Genomic DNA, 20,943 nt, shown 5'->3' on the forward strand with positions numbered 1-20,943 from the left:
TTATCTTATCCTCCTTATCTCCTCTTTATCTCTTTCTTTATCTCCGTCTGCACCTGTTCCTTAATACAGCAACTCTTTATTTTTCTCCTGCATTCCTCCTAACTCCTTTTTTTTAATCTATTTTTCTCAATTTTCCTTCTTTATTTCTACGTTTCTAAGTCCACCTGTCTCCTAATCCATCCACCTGTTCTTTAATTTCCTTCCTTTATTTTCTCCTTTCTTTCCCTTCCTTTCCTTTCCTTAATCCATACATTCTTTATTTCCCTTCCTTTCCCTTCCTTTCCTTTCGTTAATCCATCCATTCTTTATCTCCCTTCCTTTCCCTTCCTTTCCTTTCCTTAATCCATCTATTCTTTATCTCCCTTCCTTTCCAATGTTCATCCATCATAACCACACAACCAACACCTCTTCCTCCCTTCCATGCATACCTCCCTCCTCCTCCTCCTTATCCCCCTCGTCACCCCTTCCAGACCTCACAAGGCACACAAGCCACACCTCTCCCTCCCTCCCAAACACATCACCCTCTTCCTCCAAGTTAGGACACCGCAGATTATCTAAAATTATTGTGTAAGTAGATCAAGCGGTCCCAACATGGAGATGCAATTCTACTTCCAAGTCCTTCGAAGTCCTGAGATTATAGCAGTCACCGGTGAAAGCCCAAGAAAATGACCCAAGAAAATGTGGCGCCGCAGGACAGACTCATGTATTCGTGTGCAATGTTTTAGTCTCCCTTCGTCTTGTATCTCCTGTGCCGTCTATGCAACACTCTGCGGTTTATATAAAATTAGTGTGAAATAGATCACGAGGTCCCAAGATCAAGGCTTTTCCGGAACCCCCGCCTCCATATCCTTGGTTTCCGTCCCTTCCACCCCTCCCCCCCCACCCCCCACCCCCGTCACCTGAGCAGCGCGTCAAGGCTTTCCCGGAACCCCCGCCTCCATATCCTTGGTTTCCGTCCCTTCCACCCCTCCCCCGTCACCTGAGCAGCGCGTCAAGGCTTTCCCGGAACCCCCGCCTCCATATCCTTGGTTTCCGTCCCTTCCACCCCTCCCCCGTCACCTGAGCCGCGCGTCAAGGCTTTCCGGAACCCCGCCTCCATATCCTTGGTTTCCGTCCGTCCACCTCCCCACCCCCCACGTCACCTGAGCAGCGCGCGGGGGCTCACCTGGACGAGTAGAGGATGCGGCCGGTCTTGGCTAGGCGGATGAACTTGTTGGGTGTGGTGATGAGGTGGACATAGCTTCGTTTGCCGTTGTGGAAGAAAGTGTCGGGCTTCCAGAGCTTGTCCAGCGCCGACACGGAGAGGGAGATGGCGGCGGCGTCCACCCCCGAGAAGGCGAGGCGCTCATCCACCCATGACTGACGGAAGTAGCAATCCATGGAGTATGTCTGGGGGGGGGGAAGGGGGAGGGGGGGGATTAAATAAGGTAAACAGCAATGACCTTAAATGATAGCGAAGAGGAGGAGGAGGAGGAGGACGAGGGAGGGAGATTAAGTAAGATAAACAGCAATGACCATAAATGATAGCGATATTGAAATTAATAGACATCATCATCATCATCGTCATTATAAGAAGAGGAGGAGGAGGAGGAGGAGGAGGAGGACGAGGGAGGGAGATTAGATAAGATAAACAGCAATAACCTTAAATGATAGCGATATTGAGATTAATAGACATCATCATCGTCATCGTCATTATAAGAAGAGGAGGAGGAGGAGGAGGAGGAAGAGGAGGAGGAGGAGGACGAGGGAGGGAGATTAGATAAGATAAACAGCAATAACCTTAAATGATAGCGATATTGAGATTAATAAATATCATCGTCGTCATTATAAGAAGGAGGAAGAAGAGGAGAGGAGGAGGAGGAAGAGGAGGAGGAGGAGGACGAGGGAGGGAGATTAGATAAGATAAACAGCAATAACCTTAAATGATAGCGATATTCAGATTAATAGACATCATCATCGTCATTATAAGAAGGAGGAGGAGGAAGAAGACGAGGAGGAGGAGGAAGAAGAGGAGGAGGAGGAGGTCGAGGGAGGGAGATTAGATAAGATAAACAGCAATAACCTTAAATGATAGCGATATTGAGATTAATATATATCATCGTCGTCATTATAAGAAGGAGGAAGAAGAGGAGAGGAGGAGGAGGAAGAGGAGGAGGAGGAGGACGAGGGAGGGAGATTAGATAAGATAAACAGCAATAACCTTAAATGATAGCGATATTGAGATTAATAGACATCATCATCGTCATTATAAGAAGGAGGAGGAGGAAGAAGAAGAGGAGGAGGAGGAGGAGGATGAGGATGAGGGAGGGAGATTAAATAAGATAAACAGCAATAACCTTAAATGATAGCGATATTGAGATTAATAAATATCATCATCGTCATTATAAGAAGGAGGAGGAGGAAGAAGAGGAGGAGGAGGAGGAAGAGGAGGAGGAGGAGGAGGACGAGGGAGGGAGATTAAATAAGATAAACAGCAATAACCTTAAATGATAGCGATATTGAGATTAATAGACATCATCATCGTCATTATAAGAAGGAGGAGGAGGAAGAAGAGGAGGAGGAGGAGGAGGAGGAGGAGGAGGAGGACGAGGGAGGGAGATTAAATAAGATAAACAGCAATAACCTTAAATGATAGCGATATTGAGATTAATAAATATCATCATCGTCATTATAAGAAGAAGAGGAGAGGAGGAGGAGGAAGAGGAGGAGGAGGAGGAGGACGAGGGAGGGAGATTAGATAAGATAAACAGCAATAACCTTAAATGATAGCGATATTGAGATTAATAGACATCATCATCATCATTATAAGAAGGAGGAGGAGGAGGAAGAAGAGGAGGAGGAGGAGGTCGAGGGAGGGAGATTAGATAAGATAAACAGCAATAACCTTAAATGATAGCGATAAGAAGGAGGAGGAGGAAGAGAGGAGGTTCAAGTTATAGACTAGAGTGCGTCTGAAGCCATCTCAGGGAAGCGGGTGGCCATGATGCCGCCGTCGCCCCAAGCCGATGATAGCACACACTTCACTCCTGCCCGATTTCAGTTTTTCTCCATGTCAAATAGTGGAGTCAGGAAACTGGGTAGGAGTAACGTGTGTGCAGTCGTTGGCTTGGAGCGGTGGCGGCTTCAAGGCCTTGTATCCTGAAGGCAGCCTCAGACGCACTCTAATACATAACTTGAGTTCTATAGAAAATACTGCTTCGACAGTTCACCGGCTGGCCAGGCGTGGCGCTGCCTGTATAGACAATACGGTCCATTCAAGATGTATATATTGAGAGGGAGAGTGACTACAGAATTTCATCGCTATGGAAATCTTAAACTGAGCCACATTTCCGTGAAGATTAATCGAAAAGCAGCGGGTGGCTCGGTGGGTACAGTGTTCGCTTGACCCCAGCTCACGGCAGCTTCTTGGTGAGAGAGGTTTTCTTTTTCAATAATTTTTCCGTCTCTCACTAGACCAACCTCCTCTCCTCCTCCTCCTCCTTCCCTCACCCGCTCCATAATCCACCTTTCTCCCCATCCTCTCCCTGTCTTTTATTAATCAAGGGTTTTTTATATTATTAACGGTATAGATAATGATAAGAGTTAGTGGGTTAGTGGTGAAGGTGCAGGTGGGGGAGAAGGAAAGAGAGAAGAGGTGTATGGTTCCCTCCTCGTCTACTCCTTCCCTCCCTCCTTCCCCTTCTCTCCTTCCTCCCCCCCTCCCCTTCTCCCCTTCCTCCCCCCTTCCCCCCCTCCCCTTCCAGGTAATTACACACCACCTGCAAGCTCCAGGTAGGGGATTAATGAGCAATTTACCTGGTCTCTCTCTCTCTCTCTCTCTCTCTCTCTCTCTCTCTCTCTCTCTCTCTCTCTCTCTCTCTCTCTCTCTCTCTCTCTCTCTCTCTCTCTCTCTCTCTCTCTCTCTCTCACACACACACACACACACACACACGGTACAGAATTGAAACTGTTAATTCTGTGAACGATGTTAATTTCTTTGCAAAAACGAAGTTAACGCAGAATTTTCGAAAAGTTAACGTTAAGATTTTTTTACGATAGCGTTAATTCTTCTTAACGGCCTTCTTATAGTATTTCATAGGATTTTTTGGTATGTTTAAGTTTTTTGAGTTGAATTAAGTTTTTATTTAATTAACGAAGTGTTTCAAAAATTTAATGTTAACGATGTGTTTTTAAAGGTTAGCTGCACGTGAAAACGGTGGCGCTATGGTGCAATTTTGAGGCTGAGGATTTAACAGTTTTAATGGAAACAGCCGTTAATTGACCTGTAAAATCAATGGTCTAACGCTCTAACATAAACGGCGTTAACCCTTCCGCTACGATTGGCACAGATTTGGCCTTCACTGGCAGCCTGGTAACATACACTCCCAGGTCTTTCTCTGCCTCTGTGGTGGATAGTGGAGTGTTTCCCATGTGGTATTGGTGTGCTGGATATCCCTTCACTGGTAGCCTGGTAACATACACTCCCAGGTCTTTCTCTGCCTCTGTGGTGGATAGTGGAGTGTTTCCCAAGTGGTATTGGTGTGCTGGATATCCCCTCACTGGTACCCTGGTAACATACACTCCTAGGTCTTTCTCTGCCTCTGTGGTGGATAGTGGAGTGTTTCCCATGTGGTATTGGTGTGCTGGATATCCCTTCACTGGTAGCCTGGTAACATACACTCCCAGGTCTTTCTCTGCCTCTGTGGTGGATAGTGGAGTGTTTCCCATGTGGTATTGGTATGCTGGATATCCCTTCACTGGTAGCCTGGTAACATACACTCCCAGGTCTTTCTCTGCCTCTGTGGTGGATAGTGGAGTGTTTCCCATGTGGTATTGGTGTGCTGGATATCCCTCCACTGGTAGCCTGGTAACATACACTCCCAGGTCTTTCTCTGGCTCTGTGGTGGATAGTGGAGTGTTTCCCATGTGGTATTGGTGTGCTGGATATCCCCTCCCAAAGTAGCAGACACTTTTTGTTCCATTCCTGTAGCTTGGTGAGGTCTTCTGGTAGGATATCCGCAGTCAGGGAGTTAACTTATCCGGCCTTGAGTAAACGGTCCTTGCCAACGTTTGGGTTCGTGATACCCAACATTGTAAGCGCCCCCATACTCACCCTTACTCATCCTTATTCACCCTTACTCCTTACTCACCATGTCCATCTCGGAGATCTGGCTCATGCTCCGAACCTCGATGTCTATCTCCACCGTGGTAGGCTCCCCTGGAACAGAAGAATGGGATGAGAGGGCGGGGGAGAGAGGGGAGGGAGATTATCGTACTCAGCGTATTGCAATTTCGTAGTTTCTGGTCGATAACTATAGGGAAAAATACGAAACCCATCAGTATTTAGCAGTTTCAACGATAACTTTAATTTTCCATCGTTGTTTGTGTTTTTACGACAGTATTGGCGCCTGAAAACAATAAATACAGTGTTCAGAGTACGATAATTTGCCAACGCTGGGAAGGAAGGAACCGCAGGAGAAAGGAATAGAAAGGGGGTTGGAAGGGACGGCAAGGGAGAGAAAGATGTACAGAGAGGAAGGAGGAGAGGAGAATGAGGAAAAGATTGGTTAGTGTAAGAGGTTCATTGATACCATGGCCGTCCTTAGTGTATTGTCTGAATCAACATAATAGCAAGCGAAGGGATATGCAACCTATCAATACCAGCACTCAACTCCCTCAATCTTCCCCTGCACTTAGCGGAACAAGGGAACACTCACTACTGGGAACACGATAGCTACGCGTTACCGTACTGAGAGAAGGAGGGAAAAGGAGGAGATAAGAAGAGATATTGGAAGGATGGGCGGGAATGAAAGACAGGAGAATGAGAAAAAAAATGATAGGAAGGAAGGAAGGAGGGATATATAGAGGGATGGAGGGTCTCTGTGGATACGCGCAGCTAATACCCTCCGATTCTCTGATCTTTTTTCTCTCTCTCTCGGCGGGGAAGCCCTTCTCGGGTGATCCTTGTAACGGTGTAAGGCTTGGTTGCGGGGACCTCATACAGGGTTTTGGTGGTTGCATTCCTAATCCATGGTGATATATAACAATAATAATAATACACTGATATAATTACAACGAATACATGGCTCGGCCCGCCCTGACGACCACCTCCGTCAGGGCGAAGCGTTCACCATCGGATATAATGTGTTCCTATGGTTATTTAAGGAGGTGTGTCTAAGCTGCTTTGGCTAAGGAAGCTTGAGGAACAGCGGGGAAAGCTTTGTTATGGTAGTAGGGGAGACGATGTTAGTGATTTGTGGCTGACGAGGCTGATGACAAGGCGTGGGATGATCAACAGAGGATTTTAAGTTGTCTCCATAGACCTGAATTTGATTATTATTATTATTATTATTATTATTATTATTATTATTATTATTATTATTATTATTATTATTATTATTATTATTATTATTATTATTATTATTATTATTATTATTATTATTATTATTATTATTATTATTATTATTATTATTATTATTATTATTATTATTATTATTATTATTATCATTATAACTTCGTAACATTATGATTATATAAGTATCTATTTCTAACACACACACACACACACACACACACACACACACACACACACACACACACACACACACACAGCTTCTGGTCATAGTCAAGTTGCAAAATTTTTTCCTTGTTGAATTGAAAGTAACACACGACATAACAGTTTTAGTTGTATTTGGTAACACAATAAATAGATTTAGTTTTAACACACACACACACACACACAGACGCACACACTCACCCCCGAAGGACGGCCGCAGCTTCTGATCGTATCCCAGCAGAAGATTGTCCAACACCCGCGAGATATGGGCGCCGGGCGTGATCTGGCGGAGGCTGCCGGTCCTGGGGGGTTGGAAGGGGGGGTAAGGCCTAGGGAACTTACTATATTATAATGGGCTTAATCAAAATCGTGGCAAAATGACGTAATACCAAAAAGATAGTTATAAGAGTTGACTGCGGATTTCCTACAGTCAGACCTCACCAAGCTACAGGAATGGAACAAAAAGTGGCTGATACAATTCAATGAAGAAAAATGTAAAGTCATGCACCTTGGGAGGGGATATCCAGCACACCAATACCACATGGGAAACACTCCACTATCCACCACAGAGGCAGAGAAAGACCTGGGAGTGTATGTTACCAGGCTACCAGTGAAGGGATATCCAGCACATCAATACCACATGGGAAACACTCCACTATCCACCACAGAGGCAGAGAAAGACCTGGGAGTGTATGTTACCAGGCTACCAGTGAAGGGATATCCAGCACACCAATACCACATGGGAAACACTCCACTATCCACCACAGAGGCAGAGAAAGACCTGGGAGTGTATGTTACCAGGCTACCAGTGAAGGGATATCCAGCACACCAATACCACATGGGAAACACTCCACTATCCACCACAGAGGCAGAGAAAGACCTGGGAGTGTATGTTACTAGGCTACCAGTGAAGGGATATCTAGCACACCAATACCACATGGGGAACACTCCACTATCCACCACAGAGGCAGAGAAAGACCTGGGAGTGTATGTTACCAGGCTACCAGTGAAGGGATATCCAGCACACCAATACCACATGGGAAACACTCCACTATCCACCACAGAGGCAGAGAAAGACCTGGGAGTATATGTTACCAGGCTACCAGTGAAGGGATATCCAGCACACCAATACCACATGGGAAACACTCCACTATCCACCACAGAGGCAGAGAAAGACCTGGGAGTGCATGTTACCAGGCTACCAGTGAAGGGATATCCAGCACACCAATACCACATGGAAGCACTCCACTATCCACCACAGAGGCAGAGAAAGACCTGGGAGTATATGTTACCAGGCTACCAGTGAAGGGATATCCAGCACACCAATACCACATGGGAAACACTCCACTATCCACCACAGAGGCAGAGAAAGACCTGGGAGTGCATGTTACCAGGCTACCAGTGAAGGGATATCCAGCACACCAATACCACATGGGAAACACTCCACTATCCACCACAGAGGCAGAGAAAGACCTGGGAGTGTATGTTACCAGGCTACCAGTGAAGGGATATCCAGCACACCAATACCACATGGGAAACACTCCACTATCCACCACAGAGGCAAAGACCTGGGAGTGTATGTTACCAGGCTACCAGTGAAGGGATATCCAACACACCAATACCACATGGGAAACACTCCACTATCCACCACAGAGGCAGAGAAAGACCTGGGAGTGTATGTTACCAGGCTACCAGTGAAGGGATATCCAGCACACCAATACCACATGGGAAACACTCCACTATCCACCACAGAGGCAGAGAAAGACCTGGGAGTGTATGTTACCAGGCTACCAGTGAAGGGATATCCAGCACACCAATACCACATGGGGAACACTCCACTATCCACCACAGAGGCAGAGAAAGACCTGGGAGTGTATGTTACCAGGCTACCAGTGAAGGGATATCCAGCACACCAATACCACATGGGAAACACTCCACTATCCACCACAGAGGCAGAGAAAGACCTGGGAGTGTATGTTACCAGGCTACCAGTGAAGGGATATCCAGCACACCAATACCACATGGGGAACACTCCACTATCCACCACAGAGGCAGAGAAAGACCTGGGAGTGTTACCAGGCTACCAGTGAAAGCCAAATCCGTGCCAATCGCAGCGGACGAGTTAAAAGATAGAAAAATGAAAACAATATACGCCATAAATTCATAGTTACTGCTTATTAAAGGGACATACAAGAGGAAATTAAAATAAAGAACAGCTCGCGACACGCCGCTCCGTGAAAGACAACGAAGCGGATAAGAAGGTGGAGGGAGGTGCTTAACCGACTGGGCAAGGGGAACGAGGAAACAACTTAAGAAACACATATAAAGAAACACAAAAACACGAGAAAAAGGAAAAAGTTGATAATTCACTTGTGTAAGGATGAAAATAGCCTCGCAAATTTCCGCCATTTCTATATCATTGACAAGTTAACGGATCTGCTTGAAGATGGAAAGGAAGAGAAGAGGAAAGGAAAATGAGGAAAGGAAAATTAGAGATAAGAAGCTAAAAAAAGAAAAGAAATGAGAGAAAAAGGAAAAATTTATAATCATTTGTAAAGGGATAAAAATAGCCTAAGATTTCCCGCCATTTCTATATCATTGACAAGTTAACGGATCTGCTTCAAGATGGAAAGGAAGAGAAGAGGAAAGGAAAATTAGAGATAAGAAGCTAAAAAAGGATAAGAAATGAGAGAAAAAGGAAAAATTTATAATCATTTGTAAAGGGATGAAAATAGCCTAAAATTTCCCGCCATTTCTATATCATTGACAAGTTAACGGACCTGCTTGAAGACGGAAAGGAAGAAAAGAGGAAAGGAAAATTAGAGATAAGAAGCTATAAGAAGAAAAGAAATGAGAGAAAAAGGAAAAAATTATAATCATTTGTAAAGGGATGAAAATAGCCTAAGATTTCCCGCCATTTCTATATCGTTGACAAGTTAACGGATCTGCTTGAAGATGGAAAGGAAGAAAAGAGGAAAGGAAAATAAGAGATAAGAAGCGAAAACAGGATAAGAAATGAGAGAAAAAGGAAAAATTTATAATCATTTGTATAGGGATGAAAATAGCCTAAGATTTCCCGCCATTTCTATATCATTGACAAGTTAACGGATCTGCTTGAAGACGGAAAGGAAGAGAAGACGAAAAGGAAAATTAGAGATAAGAAGCTAAAAGAAGGAAAGAAATGAGAGAAAAAGGAAAAATTGATAATCATTTGTATAGGGATGAAAATAGCCTAAGATTTCCCGCCATTTCTACATCATTGACAAGTTAACGGATCTGCTTCAAGATGGAAAGGAAGAGAAGAGGAAAGGAAAATTAGAGATAAGAAGCTAAAAGAAGAAAAGAAATGAGAGAAAAAGGAAAATATATAATCATTTGTAAAGGGATGAAAATAGCCTTAGATTTCCCGCCATTTCTATATCATTGACAAGTTAACGGACCTGCTTCAAGATGGAAAGGAAGAGAAGAGGAAAGGAAAATTAGAGATAAGAAGATAAAAGAAGAAAAGAAATGAGAGAAAAAGGAAAAATTTATAATCATTTGTAAAGGGATGAAATAGCCTAAAATTTCCCGCCATTTCTATATCATTGACAAGTTAACGGATCTGCTTCAAGATGGAAAGGAAGAAAAGAGGAAAGGAAAATTAGAGATAAGAAGCTAAAAGAAGAAAAGAAATGAGAGAAAAAGGAAAAATTTATAATCATTTGTAAAGGGATGAAAATAGCCTAAGATTTCCCGCCATTTCTATATCATTGACAAGTTAACGGACCTGCTTGAAGACGGAAAGGAAGAGAAGAGGAAAGGAAAATTAGAGATAAGAAGCGAAAACAGGATAAGAAATGAGAGAAAAAGGAAAAATTTATAATCATTTGTAAAGGGATGAAAATAGCCTAAAATTTCCCGCCATTTCTATATCATTGACAAGTTAACGGACCTGCTTGAAGATGGAAAGGAAGAAAAGAGGAAAGGAAAATTAGAGATAAGAAGCGAAAACAGGATAAGAAATGAGAGAAAAAGGAAAAATTTATAATCATTTGTATAGGGATAAAAATAGCCTCGCAAATTCCCGCCATTTCTATATCATTGACAAGATTGTTTGAAAATGGAAAGGAAGAGAAGACGAAAAGGAAAATAAGAGATAAGAAGCTAAAAGAAGAAAAGAAATGAGAGAAAAAGGAAAAATTTATAATCATTTGTAAAGGGATGAAAATAGCCTAAAATTTCCCGCCATTTCTATATCATTGACAAGTTAACGGATCTGCTTGAAGATGGAAAGGAAGAGAAGAGGAAAGGAAAATAAGAGATAAGAAGCTAAAAGAAGAAAAGAAATGAGAGAAAAAGGAAAAATTTATAATCATTTGTAAAGGGATGAAAATAGCCTAAGATTTCCCGCCATTTCTATATCATTGACAAGTTAACGGACCTGCTTGAAGATGGAAAGGAAGAGAAAACGAAAAGGAAAATAAGAGATAAGAAGCTAAAAGAAGAAAAGAAATGAGAGAAAAAGGAAAAATTTAGAATCATTTGTATAGGGATGAAAATAGCCTACGATTTCCCGCCATTTCAACGGACCTGCTTGAAGACGGAAAGGAAGAGAAGAGGAAAGGAAAATTAGAGATAAGAAGCTAAAAGAAGAAAAGAAATGAGAGAAAAAGGAAAAATTTATAATCATTTGTAAAGGCATGAAAATAGCCTAAGATTTCCCGCCATTTCTATATCATTGACAAGTTAACGGACCTACTTGAAGATGGAAAGGAAGAGAAGAGGAAAGGAAAATTAGAGATAAGAAACTAAAAGAAGAAAAGAAATGAGAGAAAAAGGAAAAATTTATAATCATTTGTATAGGGATAAAAATAGCCTCGCAAATTTCCGCCATTTCTATATCATTGACAAGTTAACGGATCTGCTTGAAGATGGAAAGGAAGAAAAGAGGAAAGGAAAATTAGAGATAAGAAGCTAAAAGAAGAAAAGAAATGAGAGAAAAAGGAAAAATTTATAATCATTTGTAAAGGGATGAAAATAGCCTAAGATTTCCCGCCATCTCTATATCATTGACAAGTTAACGGACCTGCTTCAAGATGGAAAGGAAGAAAAGAGGAAAGGAAAATTAGAGATAAGAAGCGAAAACAGGATAAGAAATGAGAGAAAAAGGAAAAATTTATAATCATTTGTATAGGGATAAAAATAGCCTCGCAAATTCTCGCCATTTCTATATCATTGACAAGTTAACGGACCTGCTTGAAGATGGAAAGGAAGAAAAGAGGAAAGGAAAATTAGAGATAAGAAGCGAAAACAGGATAAGAAATGAGAGAAAAAGGAAAAATTTATAATCATTTGTAAAGGGATGAAAATAGCCTAAGATTTCCCGCCATTTCTATATCATTGACAAGTTAACGGACCTGCTTCAAGATGGAAAGGAAGAGAAGAGGAAAGGAAAATTAGAGATAAGAAGCGAAAACAGGATAAGAAATGAGAGAAAAAGGAAAAATTGATAATCATTTGTATAGGGATAAAAATAGCCTCGCAAATTTCCGCCATTTCTATATCATTGACAAGTTAACGGACCTGCTTGAAGATGGAAAGGAAGAAAAGAGGAAAGGAAAATTAGAGATAAGAAGCTAAAAGAAGAAAAGAAATGAGAGAAAAAGGAAAAATTTATAATCATTTGTAAAGGGATGAAAATAGCCAAGTTTCCCGCCATTTCTACATCAGTGACAAGTTAACGGACCTGCTTCAAGATGGAAAGGAAGAAAAGAGGAAAGGAAAATTAGAGATAAGAAGCTAAAAGAAGAAAAGAAATGAGAGAAAAAGGAAAAATTTATAATCATTTGTAAAGGGATGAAAATAGCCTCGCAAATTTCCGCCATTTCTATATCATTGACAAGTTAACGGACCTGCTTGAAGACGGAAAGGAAGAAAAGAGGAAAGGAAAATTAGAGATAAGAAGCGAAAACAGGATAAGAAATGAGAGAAAAAGGAAAAATTTATAATCATTTGTATAGGGATAAAAATAGCCTCGCAAATTCTCGCCATTTCTATATCATTGACAAGTTAACGGATCTGCTTCAAGATGGAAAGGAAGAAAAGAGGAAAGGAAAATTAGAGATAAGAAGCTAAAAGAAGGAAAGAAATGAGAGAAAAAGGAAAAATTTATAATCATTTGTAAAGGGATGAAAATAGCCTAAAATATCCCGCCATTTCTATATCATTGACAAGTTAACGGACCTGCTTGAAGATGGAAAGGAAGAAAAGAGGAAAGGAAAATGAGAGATAAGAAGCGAAAACAGGATAAGAAATGAGAGAAAAAGGAAAAATTTATAATCATTTGTAAAGGGATGAAAATAGCCTAAAATTTCCCGCCATTTCTATATCATTGACAAGTTAACGGATCTGCTTGAAGATGGAAAGGAAGAGAAGAGGAAAGGAAAATAAGAGATAAGAAGCGAAAACAGGATAAGAAATGAGAGAAAAAGGAAAAATTTATAATCATTTGTAAAGGGATGAAATAGCCTAAAATTTCCCGCCATTTCTATATCATTGACAAGTTAACGGACCTGCTTGAAGATGGAAAGGAAGAGAAGAGGAAAGGAAAATAAGAGATAAGAAGCGAAAACAGGATAAGAAATGAGAGAAAAAGGAAAAATTTATAATCATTTGTAAAGGGATGAAAATAGCCTAAAATTTCCCGCCATTTCTATATCATTGACAAGTTAACGGACCTGCTTGAAGATGGAAAGGAAGAGAAGAGGAAAGGAAAATAAGAGATAAGAAGCGAAAACAGGATAAGAAATGAGAGAAAAAGGAAAAATTTATAATCATTTGTAAAGGGATGAAATAGCCTAAAATTTCCCGCCATTTCTATATCATTGACAAGTTAACGGACCTGCTTGAAGACGGAAAGGAAGAGAAGAGGAAAGGAAAATTAGAGATAAGAAGCGAAAACAGGATAAGAAATGAGAGAAAAAGGAAAAAGTTGATAATCATTTGTATAAGGATGAAAATAGCCTAAGATTTCCCGCCATTTCTATATCATTGACAAGTTAACGGATCTGCTTGAAGATGGAAAGGAAGAGAAGAGGAAAGGAAAATTAGAGATAAGAAGCTAAAAGAAGAAAAGAAATGAGAGAAAAAGGAAAAATTTATAATCATTTGTAAAGGGATGAAAATAGCCTAAAATTTCCCGCCATTTCTATATCATTGACAAGTTAACGGACCTGCTTGAAGATGGAAAGGAAGAAAAGAGGAAAGGAAAATTAGAGATAAGAAGCTAAAAGAAGAAAAGAAATGAGAGAAAAAGGAAAAATTTATAATCATTTGTATAGGGATAAAAATAGCCTCGCAAATTCTCGCCATTTCTATATCATTGACAAGTTAACGGACCTGCTTGAAGATGGAAAGGAAGAAAAGAGGAAAGGAAAATTAGAGATAAGAAGCGAAAACAGGATAAGAAATGAGAGAAAAAGGAAAAATTTATAATCATTTGTATAGGGATAAAAATAGCCTCGCAAATTCTCGCCATTTCTATATCATTGACAAGTTAACGGACCTGCTTCAAGATGGAAAGGAAGAAAAGAGGAAAGGAAAATTAGAGATAAGAAGCGAAAACAGGATAAGAAATGAGAGAAAAAGGAAAAATTTATAATCATTTGTATAGGGATAAAAATAGCCTAAGATTTCCCGCCATTTCTACATCATTGACAAGTTAACGGATCTGCTTGAAGATGGAAAGGAAGAGAAAAGGAAAGGAAAATAAGAGATAAGAAGCTAAAAGAAGAAAAGAAATGAGAGAAAAAAGGAAAAATTGATAACCATTTGTATAGGGATGAAATAGCCTAACCTTCCCGCCATAACGCATTGACAAGTTTTAAATAGCTGCTTGATGATACAGAAGGTACTGAACGTTTTAATTTTCGTCTTAAATAAGTTAAAATAAAACCCTACCTCTGATTGACACTGAAAGAGGCGGAGAACGAGACTAAAATAAGATTAATAGATAAGAAACAGTAAATAACGATAATAATAACAATAATAATGATAATAATAATAATAATGATAGTAATAAATCATAGCTATTACTAAAAAAAAAATAATATTATACGTTATCTATATATAAGAAACGTTCGTCAGACATCGTGGAGTCAGTCTTAAGAGTTCAGTGAGAGGGAGTACACGTCGTTGGGCTGCGGGGGGGGGGGGGGGGGGGGGGGGTTATCCACTTAATTAAGACAATGTGGAAGGAAGATAAAGTGGAAGAGAGTGGAAAATAATGTGGAAATGATGTTGGAAATAAAATGGAAGTGTGTGGAAAATTATGTGGAAATATATAATGTGGAAATAATGTGGAAGGAAATTAATGTGGAAATAATGTGTAAATTAATAATGTGGAAAATAATGTGGAAGATAATGTTGAAATTAATAATGTGGAAATAATGTGGAAAATGTGGAAGATAATGTTGAAATTAATGTGGAGATAATGTGGAAATGTGGAAATAATGTGGAAGAGTGAAAATAATGTGGAAATAATGTGGAAGAGTGGAAATAATGTGGAAAATAATGTGGAAATAATGTGGAAGAGTGGAAATAATGTGGAAAATAATGTGGAAATAATGTGGAAGAGTGGAAATAATGTGGAAAATAATGTGGAAATAATGTGGAAATAATGTGGAAAATAATGTGGAAGGAAATTAATGTGGAAATAATGTGGAAAATAATGTGGAAGGAAATTAATGTGGAAATAATGTGGAAAATAATGTGGAAGGAAATTAATGTGGAAATAATGTGGAAAATAATGTGGAAGGAAATTAATGTGGAAATAATGTGGAAAATAATGTGGAAGGAAATTAATGTGGAAATAATGTGGAAGGAAATCAATGTGGAAATAATGTGGAAGGAAATTAATGTGGAAAATAATGTGGAAATTAATGTGGAAGGAAATTAATGTGGAAATAATGTGGAAAATAATGTGGAAATAATGTGGAAGGAAATTAATGTGGAAAATAATGTGGAAATTAATGTGGAAGGAAATTAATGTGGAAATAATGTGGAAAATAATGTGGAAGGAAATTAATGTGGAAATAATGTGGAAAATAATGTGGAAGGAAATTAATGTGGAAATAATGTGGAAGGAAATTAATGTGGAAATAATGTGGAAAATAATGTGGAAGGAAATTAATGTGGAAATAATGTGGAAAATAATGTGGAAGGAAATTAATGTGGAAATAATGTGGAAGGAAATTAATGTGGAAATAATGTGGAAGGAAATTAATGTGGAAAATAATGTGGAAAATAATGTGGAAGGAAATTAATGTGGAAAATAATGTGGAAGGAAATTAATGTGGAAATAATGTGGAAGGAAATTAATGTGGAAAATAATGTGGAAAATAATGTGGAAGGAAATTAATGTGGAAAATAATGTGGAAGGAAATTAATGTGGAAATAATGTGGAAGGAAATTAATGTGGAAATAATGTGGAAGGAAATTAATGTGGAAATAATGTGGAAGGAAATTAATGTGGAAAATAATGTGGAAAATAATGTGCAAGGAAATTAATGTGGAAATGATGTGGAAAATGTGGAAGATAATGTTGAAATTTATAATGTGGAAATGTGGAAGATAATGTTGAAATTTATAATGTGGAAATGTGGAAGATAATGTTGAAATTAATAATGTGGAAATAATGTGGAAGAGTGGAAATAATGTGGAAGAGTGGAAATAATGTGGAAATAATGTGGAAGAGTGGAAATAATGTGGAAATAATGTGGAAGAGTGGAAATAATGTGGAAATAATGTGGAAGAGTGGAAATAATGTGGAAATTAATGTGGAAATAATGTGGAAAATAATGTGGAAGGAAATTAATGTGGAAAATAATGTGGAAGGAAATTAATGTGGAAATAATGTGGAAGGAAATTAATGTGGAAATAATGTGGAAGGAAATTAATGTGGAAATAATGTGGAAATAATGTGGAAAATAATGTGGAAGGAAATTAATGTGGAAATAATGTGGAAAATGTGGAAGATAATGTTGAAATTAATAATGTGGAAATAATGTGGTAGATATGTGGAAATAATGTGGAAGAGTGGAAATAATGTGGAAATAATGTGGAAGAGTGGAAATAATGTGGAAAATAATGTGGAAATAATGTGGAAAATAATGTGGAAGGAAATTAATGTGGAAATAATGTGGAAGATAACGTTCTCAGACAGTGTGGAAGGAATAGTGTTTTCGGCGCGTGGGTTCAAATTTCCCGCCCTGACCGACTGACTCCCTTTCTGTACGGGGCCACGCGGGGCTCCTGTCCACCCCGCCCCGCCCCGCCCCGCCCCGGCCCCGTGTAGCCTACTCAATGTGACAGCCAGCAAGTATGTATAAATGGCGTATTATTTAGTGCTTCGTCCATCGTGTATTAGCTGAAAGTCGACTAATTTAAGCATTGTTTCATGGATTCATTGTATAAAGGTTCAATCGGGGTTTCATTATATAAACCATCCTAAAACAGGCAGTTATCTATGACTTAAGGGTTGTATTTTAAGACATTTTCATCGCCCAAGAACACTAATTTGACAAGGCTTTCGTAGGAGTTGTGGGCATTTCCAGGAGTAGTTCTATGACCCTGGTGGTAGTGTGACCCTTCCTCTGTAGGCTACCGTGAACCTGTAGAAACACACATTAGAACCCGACTGACCAACTCTTTGACCTTTAGAAATAGATATATGTTGGGTCGTATTTTAAAACATTTCACCTCCCAAGAACGCTAATTTTACAAGGCTTTCGTGGGAGTTCTGGGCATTTCCAGGAGTAGTTCTATGACCCTGGTGATAGTGTGACCTTTCCTCTGTACCGTGAACCTGAAGAGACACACATTAGAACCCGATTGACCCCTTCTTTGACCTTTAGAAATTGATATATGTTGGGTCGTCTATCAAGAACACTAATTTGACAAGGCTTTCGTAGGAGTTGTGGGCATTTCCAGGAGTAGTTCTATGACCCTGGTGGTAGTGTGACCTTTCCTCTGTACCGTGAACCTGTAGAAACACGCATTAGAACCCGATTGACCAACTCTTTGACCTTTAGAAATAGATATATGTTGAGTCGTATTTTAAAACATTTCACCTCCCAAGAACGCTAATTTTACAAGGCTTTCGTAGGAGTTGTGGGCATTTCCAGGAGTAGTTCTATGACCCTGGTGATAGTGTGACCTTTCCTCTGTACCGTGAACCTGTAGAAACACGCATTAGAACCCGATTGACCAACTCTTTGACCTTTAGCAATATATAATGTGAGAAGCGAAAGTTCCTTGTAATATCACCTAATAGTTTTAACACTCAACACGTGGGCGGCAACGCACCACAACACACGACGCTCTGTAGCATTACATAAGAGCATAAGAATGTAAGGAGTCTGCAAGAGGAAGGTAGGCCAATACAAGGCAGCTCCTGTAAGCTTAACCCCACCTAACATCACTATCCATGAATTTATCCAACCTCTTCTTGAATGTATCTATGGTATTGGCACCCATAACATGATTGCCAAGCCTGTTCCACTCATCCACCACGCTATTAGTAAACAAATTCTTGCCTATGTCTTTGTTAAATCTGAATTTATCAAGCTTAAAACCGTTGCTACTTGTCCTGCCGGGTTCTTTTACAACCAAAAGCCTGTTAACATCCAACTTATTAAAAGCCTAAACTTAACCTAACAAAACCAAAACAAACACTAGGTCTTGACTCAGAAAATTCAAATATGCTTCCTTAATAATGAGACTTTCTATACAACAAAGTGAGGTCATTCTTTGCTGATTTATACCATAAGGTGCTGGTTATCATGTGTTTGAAGATACCCAAAACTTAACATAACATAACCTAACAAAACCAAAACATACACTATAGGTCTAGACTCAGAAAATTCATACATGCTTCCTTACTAATGAGACTTTCTAGACAACAAAGTGAGGTCATTCTTTGTTGATTTATACCATAAGGTGCTGGCTATCATGTGTTTGAAGATACCCTAAACTTAACCTAACATAAGCTAACAAAAACAAAACAAACACTAAAGATCTTGACTCAGAAAATTCATACATGCTTCCTTACTAATGAGCTTTCTATACAACAAAGTGAGGTCATTCTTTGTTGATTTATATTATCAGATGCTGGCTATCATGTGTTTGAAGATACTCTAAACTTAACCTAACATAACCTAACAAAACTAAAACAAACATTTAAGGTCTTGACTCAGAAATTTCATATTTGCTTCCTTATTAATGAGACTTTCTATACAACAAAGTGAGGCCATTCTTTGTTGATTTATACCATAAGGTGCTGGCTATCATGCGTTTGACAATACCCCAAACTTAACCTAACAAAACCAAAACATACACTATAGCTCTTGACTCAGAAAATAAGCTTCCTTACTAATGAGACTTTCTAGACAACAAAGTGAAGTCATTCTTTGTTGATTTATACCATAGGGTGCTGGCTATCATGTGTTTGAAGATACCCTAAACTTAACCTAACCAAAACCAAAACATACACTATAGGTCTTGACTCAGAAAATTCATATATGCTTCCTTATTAATGAGACTTTCTATACAACAAAATGAGGTCATTCTTTGCTGATTTATACCATAAGGTGCTGGCTATCATGTGTTTGAAGATACCCTAAACTTAACCTAACATAAGCTAACAAAAACAAAACAAACACTAAAGGTCTTGACTCAGAAAATTCATATATGCCTCCTTACTAATGAGACTATCATGCGTTTGAAGATACTTTAAACTTAACCTAACATAACCTAACAAAACTAAAACAAACACTAAAGGTCTTGACTCAGAAATTTCAGATTTGCTTCCTTACTAATGAGACTTTCTATACAACAAAGTGAGGTCATTCTTTCTTGATTTATATTATAAGATGCTGGCTATCATGCGTTTGTAGATACCCTAAACTTAACCTAACATAACCTAACAAAACCAAAACAAACACTAAAGGTCTTGTCTCAGAAATTTCATATTTGCTTCCTTACTAATGAGACTTTCTATACAACAAAGTGAGGTCATCCTTGCTGATTTATACCATAAGGTGCTGGCTATCATGTGTTTGAAGATACCCTAAACTTAACCTAACAAAACCAAAACATATACACTATAGGTCTTGACTCAGAAAATTCATATATGTTTCCTTAATAATGAGACTTTCTATACAACAAAGTGAGGTCATCCTTGCTGATTTATACCATAAGGTGCTGGCTATCATGTGTTTGAAGATACCCTAAACTTAACCTGACAAAACCAAAACATACATTATAGGTCTTGACTCAGAAAATTCATATATGCTTCCTTACTAATGAAACTTTCTATACAAGAAAGTGAGGTCATTCTTTGCTGATTTATACCATAAGGTCCTGGCTATCATGTGTTTGAAGATACCCTAAACTTAACCTAACATAACCAAAACATACACTATAGGTCTTGACTCAGAAAGTTCATATATGTTTCCTTATTAATGAGACTTTCTATACAATAAAGTGAGGTCATTCTTTGCTGATTTATACCATAAGGTCCTGGCTATCATGTGTTTGAAGATACCCTAAACTTAACCTAACAAAACCAAAACATACACTGTAGGTTTTGACTCAGAAAGTTCATATATGTTTCCTTATTAATGAGACTTTCTATACAATAAAGTGAGGTCATTCTTTGCTGATTTATACCATAAGGTGCTGGCTATCATGTGTTTGAAGATACCCTAAACTTAACCTAACAAAACCAAAACATACATTATAGGTCTTGACTCAGAAAATTCATATATGCTTCCTTACTAATGAGACTTTCTATACAAGAAAGTGAGGTCATTCTTTGCTGATGTATACCATAAGGTCCTGGCTATCATGTGTTTGAAGATACCCTAAACTTAACCTAACAAAACCAAAACATACACTGTAGGTTTTGACTCAGAAAGTTCATATAGTATGTTTCCTTATTAATGAGACTTTCTATACAATAAAGTGAGGTCATTCTTTGCTGATTTATACCATAAGGTGCTGGCTATCATGTGTTTGAAGATACCCTAAACTTAACCTAACATAACCAAACACACACACACCAAAGAACTCCACTATAGGTGTTGAGTTAGAAAATTCAGTTTTTTAATTTTACTATGGAAATAATACGTAGGTTTTGATTTTTGGTGTTGAAGGCTTCAATTTGCGTTACAATGAGTTCGTAAGTTCGTATTACCTTCGAACACTCGTGCACCCTCACTGACCTTTAGAGTTTTCATTTTTGACTTTGGAAGGAATATGTAGGTTAAGATTTTTGGTATTTTAGGTTTTGATGAATGTTGCACTGAGGTCATAGGTTCGTAATTCATTCATATAAATATAAACACACAAACCATCCCACATAATTC

The 20,943-nt window shown here is 39.0% G+C and overlaps 1 protein-coding gene and 1 long non-coding RNA gene across 2 annotated transcripts in view; both read right to left on the bottom strand.

The window, feature by feature from the left end:
* LOC126988485 (gamma-aminobutyric acid receptor alpha-like) overlaps positions 1–20,943 on the bottom strand; it is a 71,137-nt gene that overhangs the window by 27,602 nt on the left and 22,592 nt on the right. Inside the window, exons 5-7 of the mRNA XM_050846629.1 lie at positions 6,737–6,837; positions 5,130–5,197; positions 1,166–1,389 (exon numbers count right to left, since the gene is read on the bottom strand). Of these exons, the coding sequence (XP_050702586.1) occupies positions 1,166–1,389; positions 5,130–5,197; positions 6,737–6,837 (393 nt within the window). The remainder of the gene's footprint in view (positions 1–1,165; positions 1,390–5,129; positions 5,198–6,736; positions 6,838–20,943) is intronic.
* LOC126988488 (uncharacterized) lies at positions 6,950–8,097 on the bottom strand. The gene is made up of 3 exons (XR_007742078.1): positions 7,811–8,097; positions 7,515–7,712; positions 6,950–7,415 (listed from the first exon to the last, which is right to left on the bottom strand). It is a non-coding gene; the product is annotated as an uncharacterized LOC126988488 (long non-coding RNA).

The sequence above is a fragment of the Eriocheir sinensis genome, chromosome 6 (genome assembly GCF_024679095.1).
Source record: "Eriocheir sinensis breed Jianghai 21 chromosome 6, ASM2467909v1, whole genome shotgun sequence".
NCBI lineage: Eukaryota > Metazoa > Arthropoda > Malacostraca > Decapoda > Varunidae > Eriocheir > Eriocheir sinensis.